The sequence below is a fragment of the Corapipo altera genome, unplaced genomic scaffold, assembly GCF_003945725.1.
Source record: "Corapipo altera isolate COAL_440 unplaced genomic scaffold, ASM394572v1 22b, whole genome shotgun sequence".
In the NCBI taxonomy this organism is placed as follows: domain Eukaryota; kingdom Metazoa; phylum Chordata; class Aves; order Passeriformes; family Pipridae; genus Corapipo; species Corapipo altera.
This window is the reverse complement of record NW_020884876.1, coordinates 25003432-25022984: the sequence shown is the minus strand read 5'-3', so window position 1 is coordinate 25022984 and position 19553 is coordinate 25003432. Positions and strand designations below refer to the sequence as shown.

At 39.8% G+C, this 19553-nt stretch overlaps 1 protein-coding gene across 2 annotated transcripts in view; it reads right to left on the bottom strand.

Annotated features, from left to right (window-relative positions):
• The window catches only part of MANBA (mannosidase beta), a 47221-nt gene extending 29731 nt beyond the window's left edge, over nucleotides 1-17490 (bottom strand). The window contains exons 1-6 of one of the 2 annotated variants that reach the window (XM_027635795.1): nucleotides 17193-17490; nucleotides 8604-8698; nucleotides 8006-8111; nucleotides 5927-6097; nucleotides 3193-3316; nucleotides 584-759 (exon numbers count right to left, since the gene is read on the bottom strand). In XM_027635795.1, coding sequence (XP_027491596.1) covers nucleotides 584-759; nucleotides 3193-3316; nucleotides 5927-6097; nucleotides 8006-8111; nucleotides 8604-8698; nucleotides 17193-17378 — 858 coding nt within the window. In that variant the 5' untranslated portion in view covers nucleotides 17379-17490. Of the gene's footprint in view, nucleotides 1-583; nucleotides 760-3192; nucleotides 3317-5926; nucleotides 6098-8005; nucleotides 8112-8603; nucleotides 8699-9464; nucleotides 9619-17192 lie in introns of those variants that run through there. The other variant, XM_027635796.1, reaches the window with a different exon arrangement.
• Between the last annotated feature and the right edge of the window lie 2063 nt (nucleotides 17491-19553).

Here is a 19553-nt window from a genome sequence, read left to right as displayed (position 1 = left end):
TCCCTCAATGGTCCAAAACTCCTCATGAGTTTTGCCTATCCAAAGGATTACAAACCAGTGTAAGAAAGTACTACTCCACACAATTTTCAGCCAATATCACTGCCAGGCAAGTTTTTTATAGGGCTCTTTTATTTACCTGAAAGAGTGTCTACTGAGAGGTCTGAAGAATGTTTCCTCTCTCTCCTGGGAGAGCCGTGCATATTGTAGTATATTCTAATCCCAGTCAGTCCAGTAAACAACTGCATGTGAGATACCTGCTGCCAGTGAAGTGGCACAAGCTATCCAAAGGTTATCTACCTAAATACCTCAAAATAGCCCCTTTAACAGTGGCCAGCAATGATGTGATTTTATTTTTAAGGTTTCATCATCTTTTTGACATTGAGCTACACAGCTCCACAGAAAACAGTTTTTAGAAAGGAAAAGAACTGTTCTATCCTGTAAGGGGTATAGAACTGTTGCTGAAAGTCAGGAACACAGTAAGGAATGGGAGGGAGGCCTAAAACTGGCATGGAGGCAGTAAGACACACTGGAAACCAGGGGAAACATTTTGCAGCTGGATAGCTTTTCACACACACCTCCTTACCTTGTTGATGTTTACAAGCAGCACAATGCTGCCTTCTCCAGGTTGAAGCTTCACAGTGAATGTTTGTTGTGTTTGCAGTTTGGGAATGTTCACCATCACACGACCTGCAATTGGCTTGGAGCTGACTACCTCAAAAACAGACTCAATTTCAAGACACCACTGCTGCGTACTCTTTACTAAGTGAAGGGGAGAAAAATTTGAATTTACTAGTTATGTTTATATACTTAACGTGATCGCTCATCAAAGAAAGAATTAATATACCTAAGATTAAATCTAACAATTTTCAGGACATCTTTGAACCAGACCTACAAGGTTAATGCTTGTTTAGTGCATTTGACATCTGTGTTTACATTTGCCAACTTGGAAGAGAACGATGCCATATGATTTACACTTCTTAACTCTTTTTTTTTTTTATTTGAAAGCCATCCAGGGTTTTTTTCAGAGTTCTGTACAAAACTCAGAAACCTTGACATCAGTCACTTCATTAGGAAGGATTTTTTTCCCACCAACTCCAATAGACATCATATTTGCTTTTAGTCAGCACTCATATGAACATGGTACCCTTTGGGAAAGATCGTAATCGCAAGCCAGTACAATCACTTTTGTCAATGAAACAAAAACAGTATTAACAGAAAACGAGCTGAATTCATCCCAGAGTCACTAAACAAAACGAATGGAGTTATGCTGGGGATGAATTGGGCCCACTGTGTCTAGACTTGATGGGCTATATCTTTATGTCCCTTCTGCCACCAATGTGTGGTGGAGGAAACCAATTAATGACTTCCCTGAGATCTCTCTACAGTTACCTCAGAGGGTTCTCTCCTTTACAGAACTTACTGAATAAGGCAAGACAGGATCAAGGGTACTCAAGCTTTATGTGTAAATTTCCCATTAACTTCCACAATTTAATTGTGTAGCTACAAACAGAGCCTGGCTAATCCTATACTTCAAATATTACTGATTAACATATAAGCAAAAGCAAATAAAACAGAAAACAAGGAAAACTAGAACTAAGATGTATTTTGTATACCCAAACTTCTAATCATGTACTTTCTCTTTTCATTTATATACTCTAGCTCTCCTTCCTCCAGGAGAGAAAGAGAGCTCCCTCCAAAAGCAAAGAATTACATTCAGCCCTGGTGCGATTTTCACTGTCTTTTGTGGAATGAAGAGCAATGATTGAGTTCCCAAGTTTATATTACATCCAGCATTAGCCAGGGAAGACCAATTTTCAGAAATGTTGAAAGGGTTAAAAAAAACCCCCACCCCACAAGGGTCTTCCATTACAGTGCATCTTGCCTGCCCTCCAAAGGGATATAGAAATTAAAGCCCATCCTTAACTGCATGAACTGTGGAGCCTAGGCAATGAAATCAAGTACAGTGAATCTTTTGCAGACTCAGTGATCAAAAGACTGAGTCAAATGACACCAAATCTGACAAGTAATAAAAGTACATATGCAGCTTAAATTCAGGTCATTCGTTTACTCTTTCTTTTTCAAATGTTATTATTTTGAATACTAATAAGCTCTCGCTCCTGTTCCAAACAACTCTCTGCTGAATGAAAGAGGTTTGCTCTCTCCACTTAACCAGACAGCAAGATTTTACCTACCAGAAGGTGGAGTTGTGGGAATGTGGGAGGGACCAGAGCAGATTTTTACTTTAACTAAATTTTAGAGAGCAGCACAGTCTGTGCTGGGGCTTTCCATGGAAATTCCAATCACGTTAAATCTAGCTAAGACCTGCAGCTATTTCAGGAAGCTTTAAAAGCAGCCATGGAGTGATGTCTTCCTCTTTTATTCATACACAACAAATCTATTCCCAAGGGCTGAAATTCAACCCAGTACAGAGAACTCATGCTAGCCCTTACTCCACTGAAGACTGGGCTCCACAGTGAAAGAAAGCACGCGGGTGGTCTACAGTGGGGCATATTACCATTTGCAGAAAGTTTCAACAGAAAATTAACCACTTTTCCTCGGCTGAAATGATCTTCAGGACAAAGGAGAGGAAAATTAGAGACCATGGCAAGAGAGGAAACCGGTTTGGTAAGTTAGATAGCAGGAATGCAGGAGGCCATCCTCTCAAATTGCAGCCTTAACAAATTATCCTTGCATAGCACGACTGCTTTTCTCTCTCAGACTTCATGTTGTGTCCTGAAAACTCGGCGCTCTTGAAACCGAGCTCACTGTGCATTTGTCTTTCCAACACAAAACTAAATTCCCATAGCAGCTTTGCCTTTGTTTTAAACAAAAGTGTGACAAAAGTGAGACATATTTACTGGGAGTCTTGGTAAAAACACATGCCAATAAAAAAGAAATTTTTCAAAACTATGGAGAACAGGTTCTAACCTCAGCTATACTACACATTTACTTCTGCAGTTATTTGGAGACCCTCCTGCAAAAAAAAAATAAAATTCTATATTATATCATTTTTAATTGCTATTGTTTATAATGAAGTACTGCTTCAAAACCTAAAAAGGTGTGCTGTGGTAGGAACTACATACAAAGTCATAAAAACCCCAACAGAACTTTTCCTAAAATGACAGTTCATTAAGCTTAACAATAAAATGGCTTTTATTCCAAAGGTGAAACAATAATAAAAACAAGACTTACCAAAGAAAGGAGTTAAAGAAAAGTAAATCAGGTGGTAATGGTTATAGGCCTCAATCCTAACATCTTTCCAGATTCCTTGAGTGGGAAAAGAAGGGCCCCAGTCCCAACTAAATGAACACTGCTCCTGGAATACAGCATGATTATGTTACAATTGCCTATTTTTCACATGGACATTGATACTGTGCCAGAAATAAAAGACATTTGCTATCTAGGAATAAAATACTGGCATGCACTAAAAGAAGCTTTCCAATTTCCATAAATCCAGAAGAGCCTACAGTATTTTTTTTCTCATTTCTTGACCAGAACTCTGCTGCTTTTACCTATTTTTCAGTATATAAAAAATTAAATTTTGTATTAAACATCCACGTACAGAGAAATTTTGTATTACTGAAATTTTGTATTACTTAGCACACCATTTGGCAAAAACAACAAAACAAACAGTAAAGATAAAATAAAAAATCCAGCAGATTACTGTCTATTTAACTATGAATTATCTTAGTTTGCAATGTCAGTATTTAATTGTACACCTAAAAGGCAAATGAGGCAGAAAACTGATGGTTAGAAATGTTACAGTATTCTAAAAGAACAGTATCAAATTAAAAATTGTATCACAAATACTTTATCTCCTATTTTTAGTAGTAGCACCACAGTTCAGTACAAGGAAAGAGATGCATATGTCTGGTGTGTTTGTGTAGTTCAGTCATGTTCGCTGTTTCTCCCCTTTTTATGGTTCTCTTATACAAAAACAAAGGGAACAAAACCATGGTTGAGAAGTAGCTTAGTTCTGGTTCTAACATCAGAATAACTGTCAGAATTATAAAATGCTGGTCAGGCAGAGAGGTACCTACACTAATTTCCATTTAGCTGTTTTCAAACCTGGTCAGACCTCTAGTTAACAAATCCCTTGACGACATCTATTCAGCGGCGCTCCAAGTTTCACACAGCCCCAGCCCCAAAGCAAATACAATAGATCTCCTAACGTCTTGTACAGTGACACACAGTTCTAAATTTAGAGACTAATAACTTACAGCCGAGGCATACTAATTTGGGCAAACCACATTGCACAAGTCTGGCCTATCCCTTGCATCTCTACAGTCCGCCTGCCTGCCTATCAAATTGCAAAAGAGCCTTCCAGGAAGGAAACACTGTACCTATTTCAAACGCAAAACCAGGGAGAGCATATTCTTAGAAAACAAGGCCAACTGAAAGCAATTTTCCCTTTAGAAAAAAATTAACTAACAAATCACTGGCAGATTGTCAGGTTTCACTAATAACACTGCAGAGACCGCTATCAGAAACAGTGTGTCATAAAAACAACATGCTTGTATCACTGAAGTACATTACCAATGACAGGCTTGTGTTCTGCCACAAACTCTGTTCAGTTTTAGGTGAGTTTACTGCACTTAATACTGCACCCGAAATGTGTAAACAGCTTTCCATTACTTTCAGACAGCAATCCAGCTTACTTTAGAAATGTCCTAGTATGTTTGTTTACTTTTTAGTGCCACATAGCCGCTGTTGTTACCATATACATGGAACTCAGAACATTTCTGGAAATTTCTGGAGCAGCTTCCAAGTACAGTCAAACAACTCATTTGAGAAAAACCACTAGGGTATCTTCTTACAAATTTAAAGGAATAGTTCAGTGAAGCGTAAAATCATTCCTGGGCCTTTTGCTCTATAAATAAGACTACAGTTGTTTAATGCCTTCTTCCTCCCAAGCTTCTCCTTGCACTGATTTCTAAGAAACACACTGGACTCAGAAGAATTAACAAACTTTCCAAAATGTAGTGAAAATAAAAGTAACAGCAAGTAGAAACAAAGACAACATCTTAATCCTAAAGGATCATTCCAGCACAACACAGAGTCGATGTTTACGAATTGTGAAGGAAATTACATCCAGGTTTAGATTAACAGGATTCTAGTCACTTTTTGAGGAGGCTCTAAAAAGACTTTATTAAAAAGATTGAAAACAACTAACAAGAAAGGCATATAAGTGGAGACTAACCTGAAAAGACACCAAAAAAGAAAAATTCCAAAATAAGGTCATCTAGCCATTGCTTCTATCTGCTGCCAAGTTAACAGAAATACATGAGATGCTCCTCAAACAAGAGGAGTAACTTGTTTGATAAATTTTAATAGTAACGAAGTCATGTCTTAAATCAAAGTTTCTGAGCTTCATTCATTTTCACTGAATATGTACTTATAAGTCACACTTCTCAACACTAATGAGAACAGGTTCCCTGTTAGATAACACTTCTTGGGACATGCCAGAGCTGCCCAGTATAAATAGCACAGCACATGAGCAACAGCAAACACTCACAAAGCTGCTTGGCTGAGATTTTTAAAGCCTTGGCAATACACATTGGTATTTGCAACAGTGAACTCTACTGTCAGCATACACTGCTAAACCCACCCAGTGGATCAAAATGTAATGATTGCACATTTCCCAATACTATCCCGCTCTCTTAGCAGCAAGTCTCCTTGCTGACTCCTTGATGAAAATAGCCTTTTAAACAATCTTAGATTTGAAGCCTGGCCTTCTTATGCCTTTTGTATTATAAACATGGTAGATTAAAGGTTTCTAGGGGGGGACATGAGAAGGAAGCTGCAATACAAAATATGCTCTACTTATAAAATGACACTGCAGGTTTCAGAATACAACTGTAAGGACAGCACACGGTGCATTCCTCTTTCCAAGCCTGAAGTCAGAGACAGACAATTGTGTGCTCACCTTTCTGATAAAATTCACATGGCACTCTCCTTTCTGCTCAGGTGGAGGGCAGGTGGGGGGGATGCTGTAAGCTTTGTGACACCTGCTCTGCTCTGCTGCATAGGAAACGGCAGACAAGAAACGGACTTCAACAAAATTGACCTCCTTGATCACGCTGGTGATATCAAAGCTCTAGGACAAATAACAGAACAAAATCATTACAGTGCTGACATTTATTTATGTGATTGAAAATCACTGTTACATTGGGATTTTAATACCATACATCTATTATTCAAAGGCAGTCTAAACATGCTTCAGTTTTGAAGGAAAAGCTACTTCTTAAGCTAAAAAAAACCCAAAATACACAGTAGCGTTTTAGACTCAAAGAGTTGTTTCTGGGCAAACCACTTTTCTCATACTAAGCCCTCACTGCCGGCTGTAGCACTCTGCTTGCACACAGAAGTGCTTGAAGGACAAAGACAGCAAGAGAATCTTTACTTTCCTTCCTCATCCAGAACTCATCTGCATATTCAGAAAGACAACTCAGAAATCTGGTCTATACAAGAGTCCTTCCAACTCACACTGTGCTGCCAACTCATCTACTGCAAGGCTGAGCTGCCTTGTCTGTGAATGCTGCAAAGTTGTATTTCATGCCACCTGCATTCTCATCCCCAAAATTTACAGACACACATTCTATGCCAGCACCAAATGAAGCATCTGGGGCTTCCTCAGTGGGTCACAAAATCCCCTTCAGTGTGGCTGGACAGAAGGAGAAACGTTCCATTTCAGAATTATCCTGTGCTAATATGGTTCTAGTGGCTAATATGCATTTATTCCTCACAGTGTTCATTTGTGATGAGCCAAGTCTTGGCAATCTCTTCAACCTGGGGGCAGCCCAGCCAGCATGACTTATATCTGTAGCACAGAGCAGAAAACTACAAAGCAAATAGTATTCCTCCATTTAGAGCCTTCAGAGAGTTCTTCCTGCAGACATTGTTGCCACGTGGAACAGGTGAACAAAGCAGCAGTCCGGGTCACAGTAATCAGACTCAATTTAATGTGGAACACTCTGATTTTACAGTGAAGGCCATTTTATGAACTGTTACAATCTGAGAAAAAATGATGTCACAGAAATATGGACAAAATAATGCCACTTCTCAACTGTACAGAGCCTGTTAATGGCAAACATTTAGATACTCTCCAAATAGTAAATAATTACAATTTTCTAAAAGCTCTATGAAATGTCTTATTTCACTGATGGTAAAACTAAGTCAAAACTAAACTAAGTGGTTTGTCCCAGGTCACACAGACCCAGATGGCAGAATCTCTCTCTCATGTCTCAGGCCAGTGCTTCTGCAATAAAACCTGCCAGAATGGTAAATGCTGAGACAGGTAGACACCAGATTTCATTTGTCATTCAGTTATTCCACTATTTTCTTCCTTTAACTCTTAATTTTTTGATTCTTTTAAGAGAAAAGTAAGGATTGTTTCTTATGTTAGTACCACAATAATTTTATATTTTAAAGCTATACAATCATTCTGAATGTTTTTGCCACTCTCAAGATCATTCCATGATGAATACTCTTATGCTGACATAGGTTAAGCTCAAAAATGCAAGGCAATGTCATCAAAAGTGCAACATTAAAAATAAACCACCTTGTTTAAAAACCAAAAGAACAGAAACACTTACAAAGGCTTTAAAACACGAGCATTTTCATTGCAGTATTCACATGTAAACCATTCTAATACCAATCAGTAAGCAGATTTACAGCTAATATAACAGATTTAAGCTTAGGTTTTCTTGGAGCTGGGACAGATCCCAAGAAGCAAGACATATTATTAGCTGAATTGATCCTCTTGCATTGGTCCTCTCATTTAGGACAAGACACATTTACCTCTAGATATGACGTTGTTGCTACTGAAAAGGTAAGTGCACTTCTCTTTCTAACATTTATCTGATTATACAGGCAGTCTTCAGGTCAACACTGCCTGCATCCAAGCACCTATTTTTATGCATATTTGAATGCACTGAAAGTGCTCAGAACAAAAGACCCTTGAAGAAAAAACAGAAGCACCTTCAGAAATAAACACATTACTTACATATCTGTTAAACATGTTGTCTGTTCTCCCCACAGTGACATTGTTGAGCAGGATCTGTGCTACTGTATCTACTCCCTCGAAAACCAAATTCACTTTCTGCCACTTTCTACAGAAGATAACACATATGTGAAAAACTGTTAGAATACCTAGCATTAACAAATACAGTAGACAGACAATATAAAAATGTATATCACCATTGTCTTTAGCAGCATTTGCCTCAGCTACCTCCAAAAACATTTGACTCAGTGTGGCTACATTATATCTTTAAATAGTCAAATTAAGATGACAGCTGAAGTAGCTCAAGTCTACAACACAGCATATTCACATACACAGCATATATCAGATGGGATGGCTTCCAATTAGCTGAAGTATTATACTTTCTCAGTTGACAATTCATATGTAACTTTTAACAATTAATTTAAAAAAAGGAAAAAGCAACAATTGAAGTGTTCTGTAGCAACAGTTTTGCAACTGCACGATTGCATAACTTGTTTTATTAGATACAAAAGTATTAAGCAGATTTTGAGCTGATGGATTAATTTGCAATTCTGCATGAATGACGGCACAGAACTATTTTAGACATATCTTTACTGCATACCTGATGTCAAAAGGAGTTTTAAATGTCCTGCTGTAAGTCCAGTTATCTAGTGAGATCCATCTGTACATCACATCATTAAATCTATAGTATGGATCCTAGTAACAGACCAAAAAAAGAAAATTACAAGACTCATTCAGTAATAGTAAATAGTTACTACATGAAAAGCATCATAATATCCATTAGATGAACACTTCTTATTTCAGACAGTCTGAAAATGCAAAATCCACCTTAGTTAGTTAGTCCAGATATTCCTTTTCACCTCTGAAATAATATATGAAAGTAATGCTTTAGTAATATTTGGCTTTACTTATATAGGACAAAACCCTGTTTGTTATAATCATTTATACTCGAATTAGAGGTAGCAGGATTTGTTCTTACACAAGAAATTACTGGTTTGGAATTTAATCAGTAAATCAAGATAGCTTGTGACTTAATGAGAGGAACAGAAACATGATAACCCTCATAATGGTGGAGAAAGTAAGACTAATAGGATTTTAATAGGCAAAGAAACAGCATTTTAGGCCTCTAGGGACAGCAGTGAACAAATCTCTAGTTTAAAATAACTACAAATACTCCAGTTGTTTCTCGTCAACTAGTCTTGCTGTGGTGAGGCTAAATGAAATTGTTATATATGGAGGGACGGAGAAAGGGAAGAAGGAGAAGCAACACAATTTTGGTTTTGGTATAAAATTTAAATGACTACTTTTGAGAACAGCACTACATTTAAGCCAAATGTGCCCTCTTCCCTTGAATCACACTTCCCAGGAGGAATAAAAGGCACAGTTGGTCTAAGCCACGTCCTCGACCTTTTAGGCCTCACGCTGTATTTATTACCTTATGGTGGGTCACGACATCCCTCACCTTGGTTGAAGGAATCAGTTGTGAGGACCTGACAACCCACGGCCTTGCACCTCGAACAAAGGCAGCAGAAAGGTACAGACTCATATCCCATGTCAGAGTGCAGGTATCCAGGTCAGTGACTGACAGCTCAGTTCAATCCTCTGCAGCAGCTGCACGGCTGAACTGCCTTCCCAAAACAAAGACCAGTCTCTTCTGGACTACATGACTCAAACCCAGCTAAGAGAGAGGGCAGCTGCATTAAGGTTTGCTTTGATATGAGTGTTCTACACTACCAACACAGTTTAACTACCTGCCCTGAATATTCAAATTCACACTTAAGAAAACCTGCCCAGCTTTTTTTTTCCCTACTTGCTGAAGCTAAATTTTTCTCCCCATTTCAGGAATCAGTATAGATAGCCATGATGGTTTGGATTTGCAATTTTCTGAAAACAATTGTTTCATACCTCATATTTGTTTTACAACTCACAGGGCCGAATTCTGTAATATAAGCACAAAGCACAGCACAAAGCATAGCAGAGTAAAATTGTAACATCTAAGTCACCGTCCTCAGCAGCACAGTCCCCTCTGGAGTCCTACAGCAATACATCATTGCTTGAGCCCATCCAGAGGGAAAGTTATCATCTTGCCTCTACATGCTATGCACTATCAATAAAATTTCTTACTACAAGGGAAGATTCAAAATGGAAAGGTCTTGTCGCTCCAGTAAAACTGTGAACTCTGTACATACAAGGTATTGTCTAGAAGTTAAGTCATCATGAGGTTACCAGAACAACTGCTGATTTTAAAAATATTCATACCATTACTTTTACATGCAAAATATATTGGGGAATAATCTCAGACTTATATTAACATGCAAAATTTAAGGCTAATAAATGCATAGTAAAATGCAAAATTTAGGTTCATAAAAGAAACTCCACTGAGATCATCATATTCAATGAAAGGCAAGCAACAAATGTCACAGACCATGAAAAGCCACCATATGTACTTAAAAAGCACATTTTTAACAACTGGCTTGCTTTAACATTATATACTATCTTATATACATTTACATATATATATTTGACGTTATATACTATTTTATTTCAGGTTTGGAAAAATGCTTTGAAAAATGTGCATGTTAAATTTCAATCATTGCTTTTGTTATGTGTGAAATATTTAATAAAAGGCCAGAGATGTAAGTTGTAAATGCACTATCAACAGCAGACTGTAAAGCCATTTGGTTAATGGTCAAACAACCTACATCAGTACCTCGGCAAAGATGCATTAGAGAAACCTGCACTATCTCTCTCCCACAAACACATGGATACCAAGATGTTAATGAAGAAAGTCCTGCCTTCTGCAAAACACAAAAACTGGTTGTCAAGCAGCAAAGAGAAATGTAGGAATATTTCATCAGAGGCAGAAATCAACCTCGAATGGGCTCTTACAGGAGTTTACAAACAGAGCAGCTTGTTTAAATCTCAGAGTGTACTGCAAATCCTTTTTCCTGAAGGAGCTTTCTTCTTTACTATCTAAAGCTTTCAACCAGCAAGAAATGCACTGGCTGCTAAAATATGTGTCATAGAAAGTGCTAATCAGCCTTTCTGAGTACTGTTTCTTACTCACAGACATCCACCCTTTTGGATGGAAAACTCATAGTTCTGTGTACCTTTACACAAAACTTAACAGCTTACTGATACCATTGCTGCATAACCTGTAAAACAGCTTATATATCACACAGCAAAGCTGTTAAATGTTAGTACTGGTTAGTCATTTTTGGCATGACAAATGTTGCTTGTTGTAAAATCAGTCATCTGGCAATGTTCAAGTAATGCTTTTAAGACAATCCTCCAGGTTCAGGAGAAATGCATGACCAGAACGAAGTCTTCTAAGAAAGCAAACCTAGTTTTCCAATAGACTTTTGAGATTATTGACTTTTTCATTACTAAATACAACTGTTCCAAGTGCTGGAAGATGTACCTGCGGAAGTCAAATTGTTTGGATTTTTCTGAAACAGAATTGTATTTCACATTAAATCAGCTCACATCAAAATTAAAGGTTTACTTCAGAAAAGTGGATTTAAAAAAACAGACAAATTTAAAATACTTAAAGGCACTAGCAGAATTTGAAAGATGCTAGGATATAGACTGTGCATCTATTAAATACACTTCACATTCAATAGCTCAACAGCTCAGTGTGTTCCTGGAAGCAAGTCATAGAGGGGTGGAGTCAACTACAGCTATTTTTAGATCCCATCAAACACGTCAGCCTTGCATTTTCCTGCTCCCTGCAATTTGGGAAAGAAATCTGAACCATTCAAGCTGCTGGCCTGTTTGTTCTCTGCCCCCAGCTTCCACGCTGTAAGCAAGCAGCAAATCACCTGCTAAGATGAGGTAAAAAGCCCTGCTACAGATCATCAAAAGGAAGCAATTTCCAGGTCGGATAACAGGATATCAGCAGGACTTCAAAAGCACTGGCAGCACTACAATGAAGGCACTGCCAAGTGCCTAGATGGAAGCTTCTCCTTACAATGATTTTAAGGGGATATCTGAAAGCTACAGTGGCATGAGCTGAGAGCTTCTCCTGCTAAGCAGGAAATGGATGAGACACGAACACAGCAGAATTAAAGTTCCAAGCCCCAGTGAGCGAGTGGTGCCAGGCACACCCTGGCCTGGAGAAGGGCCTTTTCCAGGCCCCCACGAACCAGGAGTTTCGGGGAGCATGACACAAACACCTGAATGACACCAGACAGAGTCAGCTGTATCCAGGCGGAAAAACTGTGTGTAATAAAATGAAATATAATAAAGAGAACAAAAACCAGATTCCTTTGCCTTATCCTGCTTTTGTCATGGTCTAATTTGAAGTCACCTTTTGTGCTTTTCTCTCATAAATTAACTCTGCTGATTTTTATGATGTTTTTTTATGATACACCATAAGAAAATCCTGACGGTGTAACAATTTACCAAAATAAGACTTGCAAGTGATGTTTCATGATTTATAGTTTAATGATTCTGCTGTTGCTGACTTCAGACTGGAAGCTAAATAGCTAAGATATCTATATCCATGCACTCCTTGCAAGCGATAGAAGTCAAGCTGACTAACAGGAGTGATGAATGGATCGTATTCTCAGAACATGAGTTTTGAAGTTCATCCTAAAGTAATTGATTTTGAGTAGTTACTCTCAGAAAGCAGTAAACTGAATGTCACTGTCAATGTTCAAAACGTGTTATAGCTGAACACTAGGCCAAATACTACTAGTTTTATTTGAATACCTTACTGTATTTAACACTATAACTTTTATTGGTTTTAACATCACAAGCTTAAACTGACTTGAAAGAAAAACTTAAGTGCTCTTTAATATTTATCTCAAGTTTCACTAAGGCTTTTGAACACTCCTCATAAGTTCCCACAGTTTAGCAGAGCACCTATATTTCAATGGAAAATAATATATTAATCAACTATTTCATCAGTGAATGTCATTTAACCTGACAGAACCACATAATACCCAATGGAATTGCTACCTGACTTGCTCTGAAAAATCTAAGTTATAACGAAGTGTCAGAAAATACACAACAGCATATTTTATAAAAATGTAGAACAAGCTACAGAAATTATACACTACTTTCTAGAAATGCAGAACTATCAGCTGATATACATAAATTTCTGTCTCTTCAAATATTTTAATAGCCAAGTATGACCAAGACCACTGTAACCTTCTGTGTACTGTAACCAAGTGCATGCCCTTGTTGCCTAGAGGGCCAGAAAATACAGTGTTATCCAGCCCCTGTATAAGCATCACAGTTGCAGACCCCTCATAATAGTTCTTTACAAATCAAAGTGACTGCTAATAGGAAAAACCAGCCTTATATAGGAATGCAATGGCTGGCAGATAAGAAAACCATACTCACATTCATCAGAACTGAAACTTTACAGGAGTTACTGGCCAGCAAGAAATGGCATCATGCAGGACTTGAGACAGTCGTTAAAAGCAAAATCTTCAGACAAAACAGTTTTTCGGCAAATCTTTTTCCAGAGCTGCAGGGTTAGCAATAGGTTTGCTGCAAGTTCATAAAATGTGTGCATTCGTAGTCAAGCTTTGCACTAACTTTATTCAAGTGACTATTACCCTGCTTTATGTGCATTTCTCATGTCTTTTTTTTTAAATTTTACATGTAAATAGTACTAACAGCTACAGAATTCTAATGAAATTTTATTAAAAATACCAAGGCAAACACATACTCTGATGCTATCTCCTGCTTCAGTCATAGTTAATCCAGCATTTGAACTACATTGGTTGAACATGGAAGAAAATAATACTTTGGTAGAAAACTCAAAAGTATCTTCCCCAGATATGTGCATTTGGTGCATTCAGAAAGATGTCTTCATCCAGTGTATATTTTATGAGCCAGAGTAAAGATATCTCTAGAACAAATGCTAAGAGGATCTAGAGAGATGAGTAATGAACCTTCCGTGTCAGAGAGATGTTTTTCAATTCAAGTGTATGGCCTGCACAGCAGATTAAAGTAAGGCTACAGACACGCAATCAGCTACAGCAGCCCTTTGCAAAAACAGTTTGTGCATCGACCTAAATTTGAAATGAACCACATACTGATAAATAAATTGCTTGAAGCCTACTCTTGCAACCTAAGACACGTTTTACAGGCTTAATACACAGCAGCTTACTCTTGCTACCCTCCTTCCCCTCATTTTTGAGATGCCCACTAAGCTACATTGCTGGAGTAGGCCCTCCCAAATTTTGCTTTAAATTTCTCTTTTGGGTGCTAACTCATTAAAAATCCCACAGATACAGAAGTAAAGGATGCAGTGCTATATGCCGCTTGCAAATCACACAGAAAAACAGCACACAGATTTCACTAGGTCACTGAACATATGGGTCCTGCTACCCAGAATCATTTTGTTCCCACTAGCTTTGTTCTCCTATTTCCTGGTACAGCTTTTCAGACCAATCTTCACTTTTGATTACAAGCAGAAAGCTTTTGGGTTGCTGGTTGAGTGACATCTTCCATACAATGAATAAAAATCCTACATTCCATGGTGAAGAGCAAAAGGAGTAAATGAAAAAAAATACTCAAGACTAAAACTTTTGTATTTAGGCACCTGTAATTAAACTCCTAATTCTACACTTGACAAAACCCCAAAAAGGGCTGATTTCCAGAGATAATGAACTCTGAAGAAATGGATCAATGCTCTGTGCCTCTAAAATTAAGGCAGTGTGTATACTTTTGTATAACTAGGAATACAATTTTAGTCAGCTGCATTTGAAAACCTTTGGTCATATTCATCACTGCAATAAAGAAACCTCAGGACAAACAGCTGGGCCTCCCTTTGCAGCATGAAGCCACAAACTGCAGTAATGAATGATGTCACTGACTCCCTCCAAACAACCCAGGTTTGTTGCTTTACAGAATGCTGCAACTATGGTGGCAGGGATTGAGTACATTTAAGATCTGCGATAGATTTCAAATCTGCTAAGGTTGCTCCTGTGTTTTGGTATGGTCTACATTCTGTCTTTTAAACAAAACCATGATTTTAAAACAATTTAGTTATCCTGGTGCAAATATTTGTGTGAACGCTTTTTTCTGTAAACTGCGCATGAATGGGTTTAAGTTGACCTTGAGTTACACACCTATACATAGAAACAAGTTAGCTCATTCTGAGCTCAGAACTAGCCAGACACCAGTTGCATCCAGCCCAGAGGTCAAGCAACCACACCAGTGAAGTATTTTGGTTAACACAGCGACTCGACTGAGCCTACTAACACCACCAATTTAGCAACAGATTCCAGTCCACTGCAGGTTCATACCCGGCCACAGCAGCACATGGTTGGAGCAAGTTCTTACTTGTATTCATGTAAACATGTCCTAAGTGACCACAACCATCATCAATTTAATTGGCCAAGCACCCATCTACCTATTAGCAAGACCCGTGCTGCTGGTCAGCCGGTACTGACTAAGCTTTCATGCCTGTGTGCAGGCTTGGGATTCTGCACAGGCACGTGAGAGTTCGTGATCACAGCCTCATTTCCAAATATGCTGACGCTCAAAATGACTAAAACTACAAGTCAGTTTACAGCAATGCAGCTAAATTAGCAATCACATCTTCTCGCTTTGTAAGTGTGAGTAGCTAAATGTGAGTCTTTAATTACGTCATTATCTTGCCAGCCTGAGTCAGTGCATTGGTCACAGTTTCTCCTGGATGATTATTCACACTTCTTACAGCAACACCTCCCAGCACACCCAAATATCCCAGGTAAAGTCCACTTTACCTTGCCAACTTTTGTATTGGAGAAACTGGCACAGTTCCCTTCACTGTTTCTCCATGTACAGTCTACCTGACCACTGCACATTTGAAAACTTAAGAAAAGCCTAAATTGTAAATGTCCAAGGTATCATGTGACTTAGCACACAGATGTTGAAGCAACAGACCATCGTGGCTTCTTACAGTATTTACTATTTACTTTTCCAATGTTGACTGTTTCTTTTATCTGGTAATGATACTCTTTGAAATCTATTATTAGTACTGGGATTCCCAACCTATGCCAACACAGAATAATGCTAAAATTATCCTGCCCAAAGTGGCGTCACTTTCTACTTTTATCTCTCTAACTTTAGTCAGAGCAGAGCAGTATAATAACCTGAAGGATAAAAATTAAGGAAAATACAAAAAGCATGCATCCAGAATGTATTTTTTAAACATATGCTGTACAAGAACTGTAACACTGGGCTCACAGCAAATGGAGGGATAACATTATATACTCAGACAAAATATGACAGTACTCTATGTTTTCTAGTATAGAACCGTATTTATCAGTTTTATAGATGAATTTGTTAATTTCACTATATTTTATTTCTTTTCCTTGTTCCAGGTATACGTTTCACTTTCCATGTTTCCTTTTAAAAAGGCACTTCATTTCAAGAACGACCCAGTTAGTGCCATGTTTTTTGTCAGGTCTGAGTCACAACCACCTTATGCTGGTATTGGAGTACTTTGCTACCTATCTACAACTGCAGTTTTGATAATTTGTCCAGGAAAGTGGTCGCTATGTTTTCATAAATCTAAACAACTAACAAGATAGGCATAAACTGAAACAGAGAAGTTTCTTCAAAGTGTTAAGGCAAGGATTAGTCTTTTAAATTCAACAGTTTTGTTCTTGTGTTTCAGAATATACTTCCCTTAGAGAGTATGGGAATAAATAATCTCAGCTGTTCTGATATGCTCTGCAAGTATTAAAAGGGGCTAAAACGCCTGGAAATCCTTAAACTTCTCGCATCTACAAGTCAAACTTTAGCAGGGTGGGTTTAGCGTTTCATTCTTTTGAGGTAACATTGTAGGTAAACGCGCCTTACATGCTGTGAGGATATTGCAGGTATCTGCTGTCAGCACCTTGGTTCCGTGCCAAAACCACAGAACGTCACACACTGCCAAGCACAGGCTTCCATTTCTATCCCTGGTCCCGTCTGGGACTGAGGACACTGCAGCCACAGAACCCCTTTGCCAGTGGCGGGGCCAAGAGAGGAAGCCTGGCCGCTGCACCAGCAGCGCCAACAAACCCTGCAGTGGCTGCGGCAGCTCCCGGGACAGAGCCGTGGTTAGGGGAAGGCGGAGGGGGGCGAGGAGTTCGCTTCTACTCGTGCTTCTGGACACCTCCTCACACACGGGCTTTGCCCTTCGAGACCGGCTGCCCACGGCGGGCTCGGCAGCGCTCCTCGGGCGCCGGGAGAACCGTACCTGGATGAGGCCGCGGCGGAGCAGCGCAGTGTGGACGCAGCCCGGCACCTCCGCTCGGAGCGACACCGAGCCGTTCCCGCTGCGCAGCCGCCAGCTCCCCCGCAGGCTGCGCCACTCCGGGCCGTCCGCGGCCGCCGCCCGCGGCACCGCCAGCACCGCCAGCACCAGCAGCGCCGCGGAGCCCATGGCCGTGCCCGCCCCCCACTCGCACAGCCGGCACGGCCGCCAGGAGCGGAGAGCTGGGGCGGCGCTTGCAAGGGAGGAAGGAAGGAGTGAAGGTCGGCGCTGCTGAGGGCGAGCGGGCGCGGCTGCGCGCGGGTCTCCGGGCCGCCAGAGCGGCCCTACCCCCGGCGGCTGAGGGGACTCGGGGGCAGCGGCCGCGCTGCCGCCGCCTTCCCGGTTGGAGCGGCGGTGGGCGCTCGCACAGAACCCTGCCCACGCAGGTCACAAAAACTGCGGTTGTTTTTTTTTTGGGGGTGGGGGTGGGGTTTTTTGTTTGTTTTGGTGTTGGTTTGTTATTGTGGTTTTTTTTCTCCCATGAAGAAGCAGAGCGGAACACTGGTGACAGGAGCTGCGATACCGTTACGAATCTCTCGGAAGGAAAGAGAAAACGGCAGCGAGGTGGGAAGGAATGAGGAAGGGCTGTGACAACACCGCAGCGGGCTCTCTCGATATTGGCTCCCTCGAGCCATGAGGTCTATATACGGCTTCAGACTTCCACCTCCTGTTTCCCATAAAATTACAGCAGCGTATAAAACCGTAAAAAACGTCATGAAGATCTCAAAGTACTGTGATTTCTCGTAAAGCAGTGCTGGCACTGTTGCAGTGTATTTTGTTCAGAAAAATTGTGTTCATCTGCAAAGGGTCAGAACAGTGAACCTCAACCCAAAGTACGGTTTCCAAATCACACTGCAGCTTTTCTGTGTGCCCTCACTAGTTTAATACCTTCATTGACAGCTCAAAAACAGGAATTAAAGAAACAAGTGTTTAAATGGCTCGATGGAAAGAGTGGAAGACAATCGGTGGCCTGAGCTCCTCTTGATGTGTAACACCCACCCTACTTGATGCTCTACCCTCTCTGAGCCCCTGGTGCAGAGGGGCCAGCTCAGCTCCCTGAACTGGGGATGTTTCACACCATGGCACAGCCCCCCCAGCCGAAGCTGTACAGCACATACAGAACTGAGTTTCATTTTACAGTACAGAAAAGAGTGATGAGCCCACATACCTTCAGGAGGTTGTGGCAGCACAAAACAGAGGAGCATCCCAGAACTTGATTTCAAGAGTTGATTTCATGTCTGCCTGCTCAGCTGTGAGCACATTACAAAGCAGTCGGTTTGCTTTTCTTTAGGTACGAACGGTTTTATTCCCCTCACACAGCTCACTATGAAATTTAAAATGCTCATTTCAGCAGCCATGGTCTGGTTTGTACAATTTTGAGATGGGATTGAAATGGTGGGGTTTTTTTAGTTTAGGCTATTTCTTTTGCAGGAGGGGTTTAGTTGGGGGGGTTTTTTGGTGGCGGGGTTTCTTGTTTATTGTTAAAGCACAGTTGATGTTCCATCTGGATTCATGAAGTTTCTACTTCATTTATGAACCAGGTCAGAATCCTGGTCAAGAAAATAATATACTGTCTCAGAATACACTTAAGTGAGAAGGTGAAACATGCTTAAAAAACAGAAAACCATGCAAGTTCCTTTAAAGAAGTAATGGTACCATTAGTGTCACTTATCATCCTGTTATTACATGATGTTTTTTCTTTTAATGAATGAGTCAGGTCACTGTCCGTTCAAGGAAAGCAAACTACTGACTACATATAGGTGCCTACACGTGATTCTGCATAGAAATGCAATAGCATTCAAAGAAATCCCAATTAACTGCAGGACTTTATTCAGTTTTACCATTTCTCTCCTCATGTTTCTTATTGTTTATAATTATAGACTGTAAACTTAGAGAAGGAAAAAATACATAAAGCACCTTGGGATGTTAAAGAGTTAGTTACTTTAACAACATATATACAGCTTTTACACCAAATTACACAAGAATAAAGTGTGACTGACACAAAAAATATGCTGCTGCTCCTGGTATGCAGCACAGAGTGCAAGAGTGAACTGCAGAACTCAGGAATTACCAGAGTTTTGTTTTCGCTCCTGGCTTTCACACACCTAATTCAGCATACCATAACAATCTACCCTAGATTTGTCTTTAGGGCATGACTGAACATGGTCAACATGCTTTTGTATTTTTGATACAAATCCTTTTGAACTGACAACCCTTCATTTCAATACAACATAAAAAATGCTAGTCCTTCAATTCATCTACCATATAAAGAAAAAGTACACAATATAGCCATAGGTGTTTTTT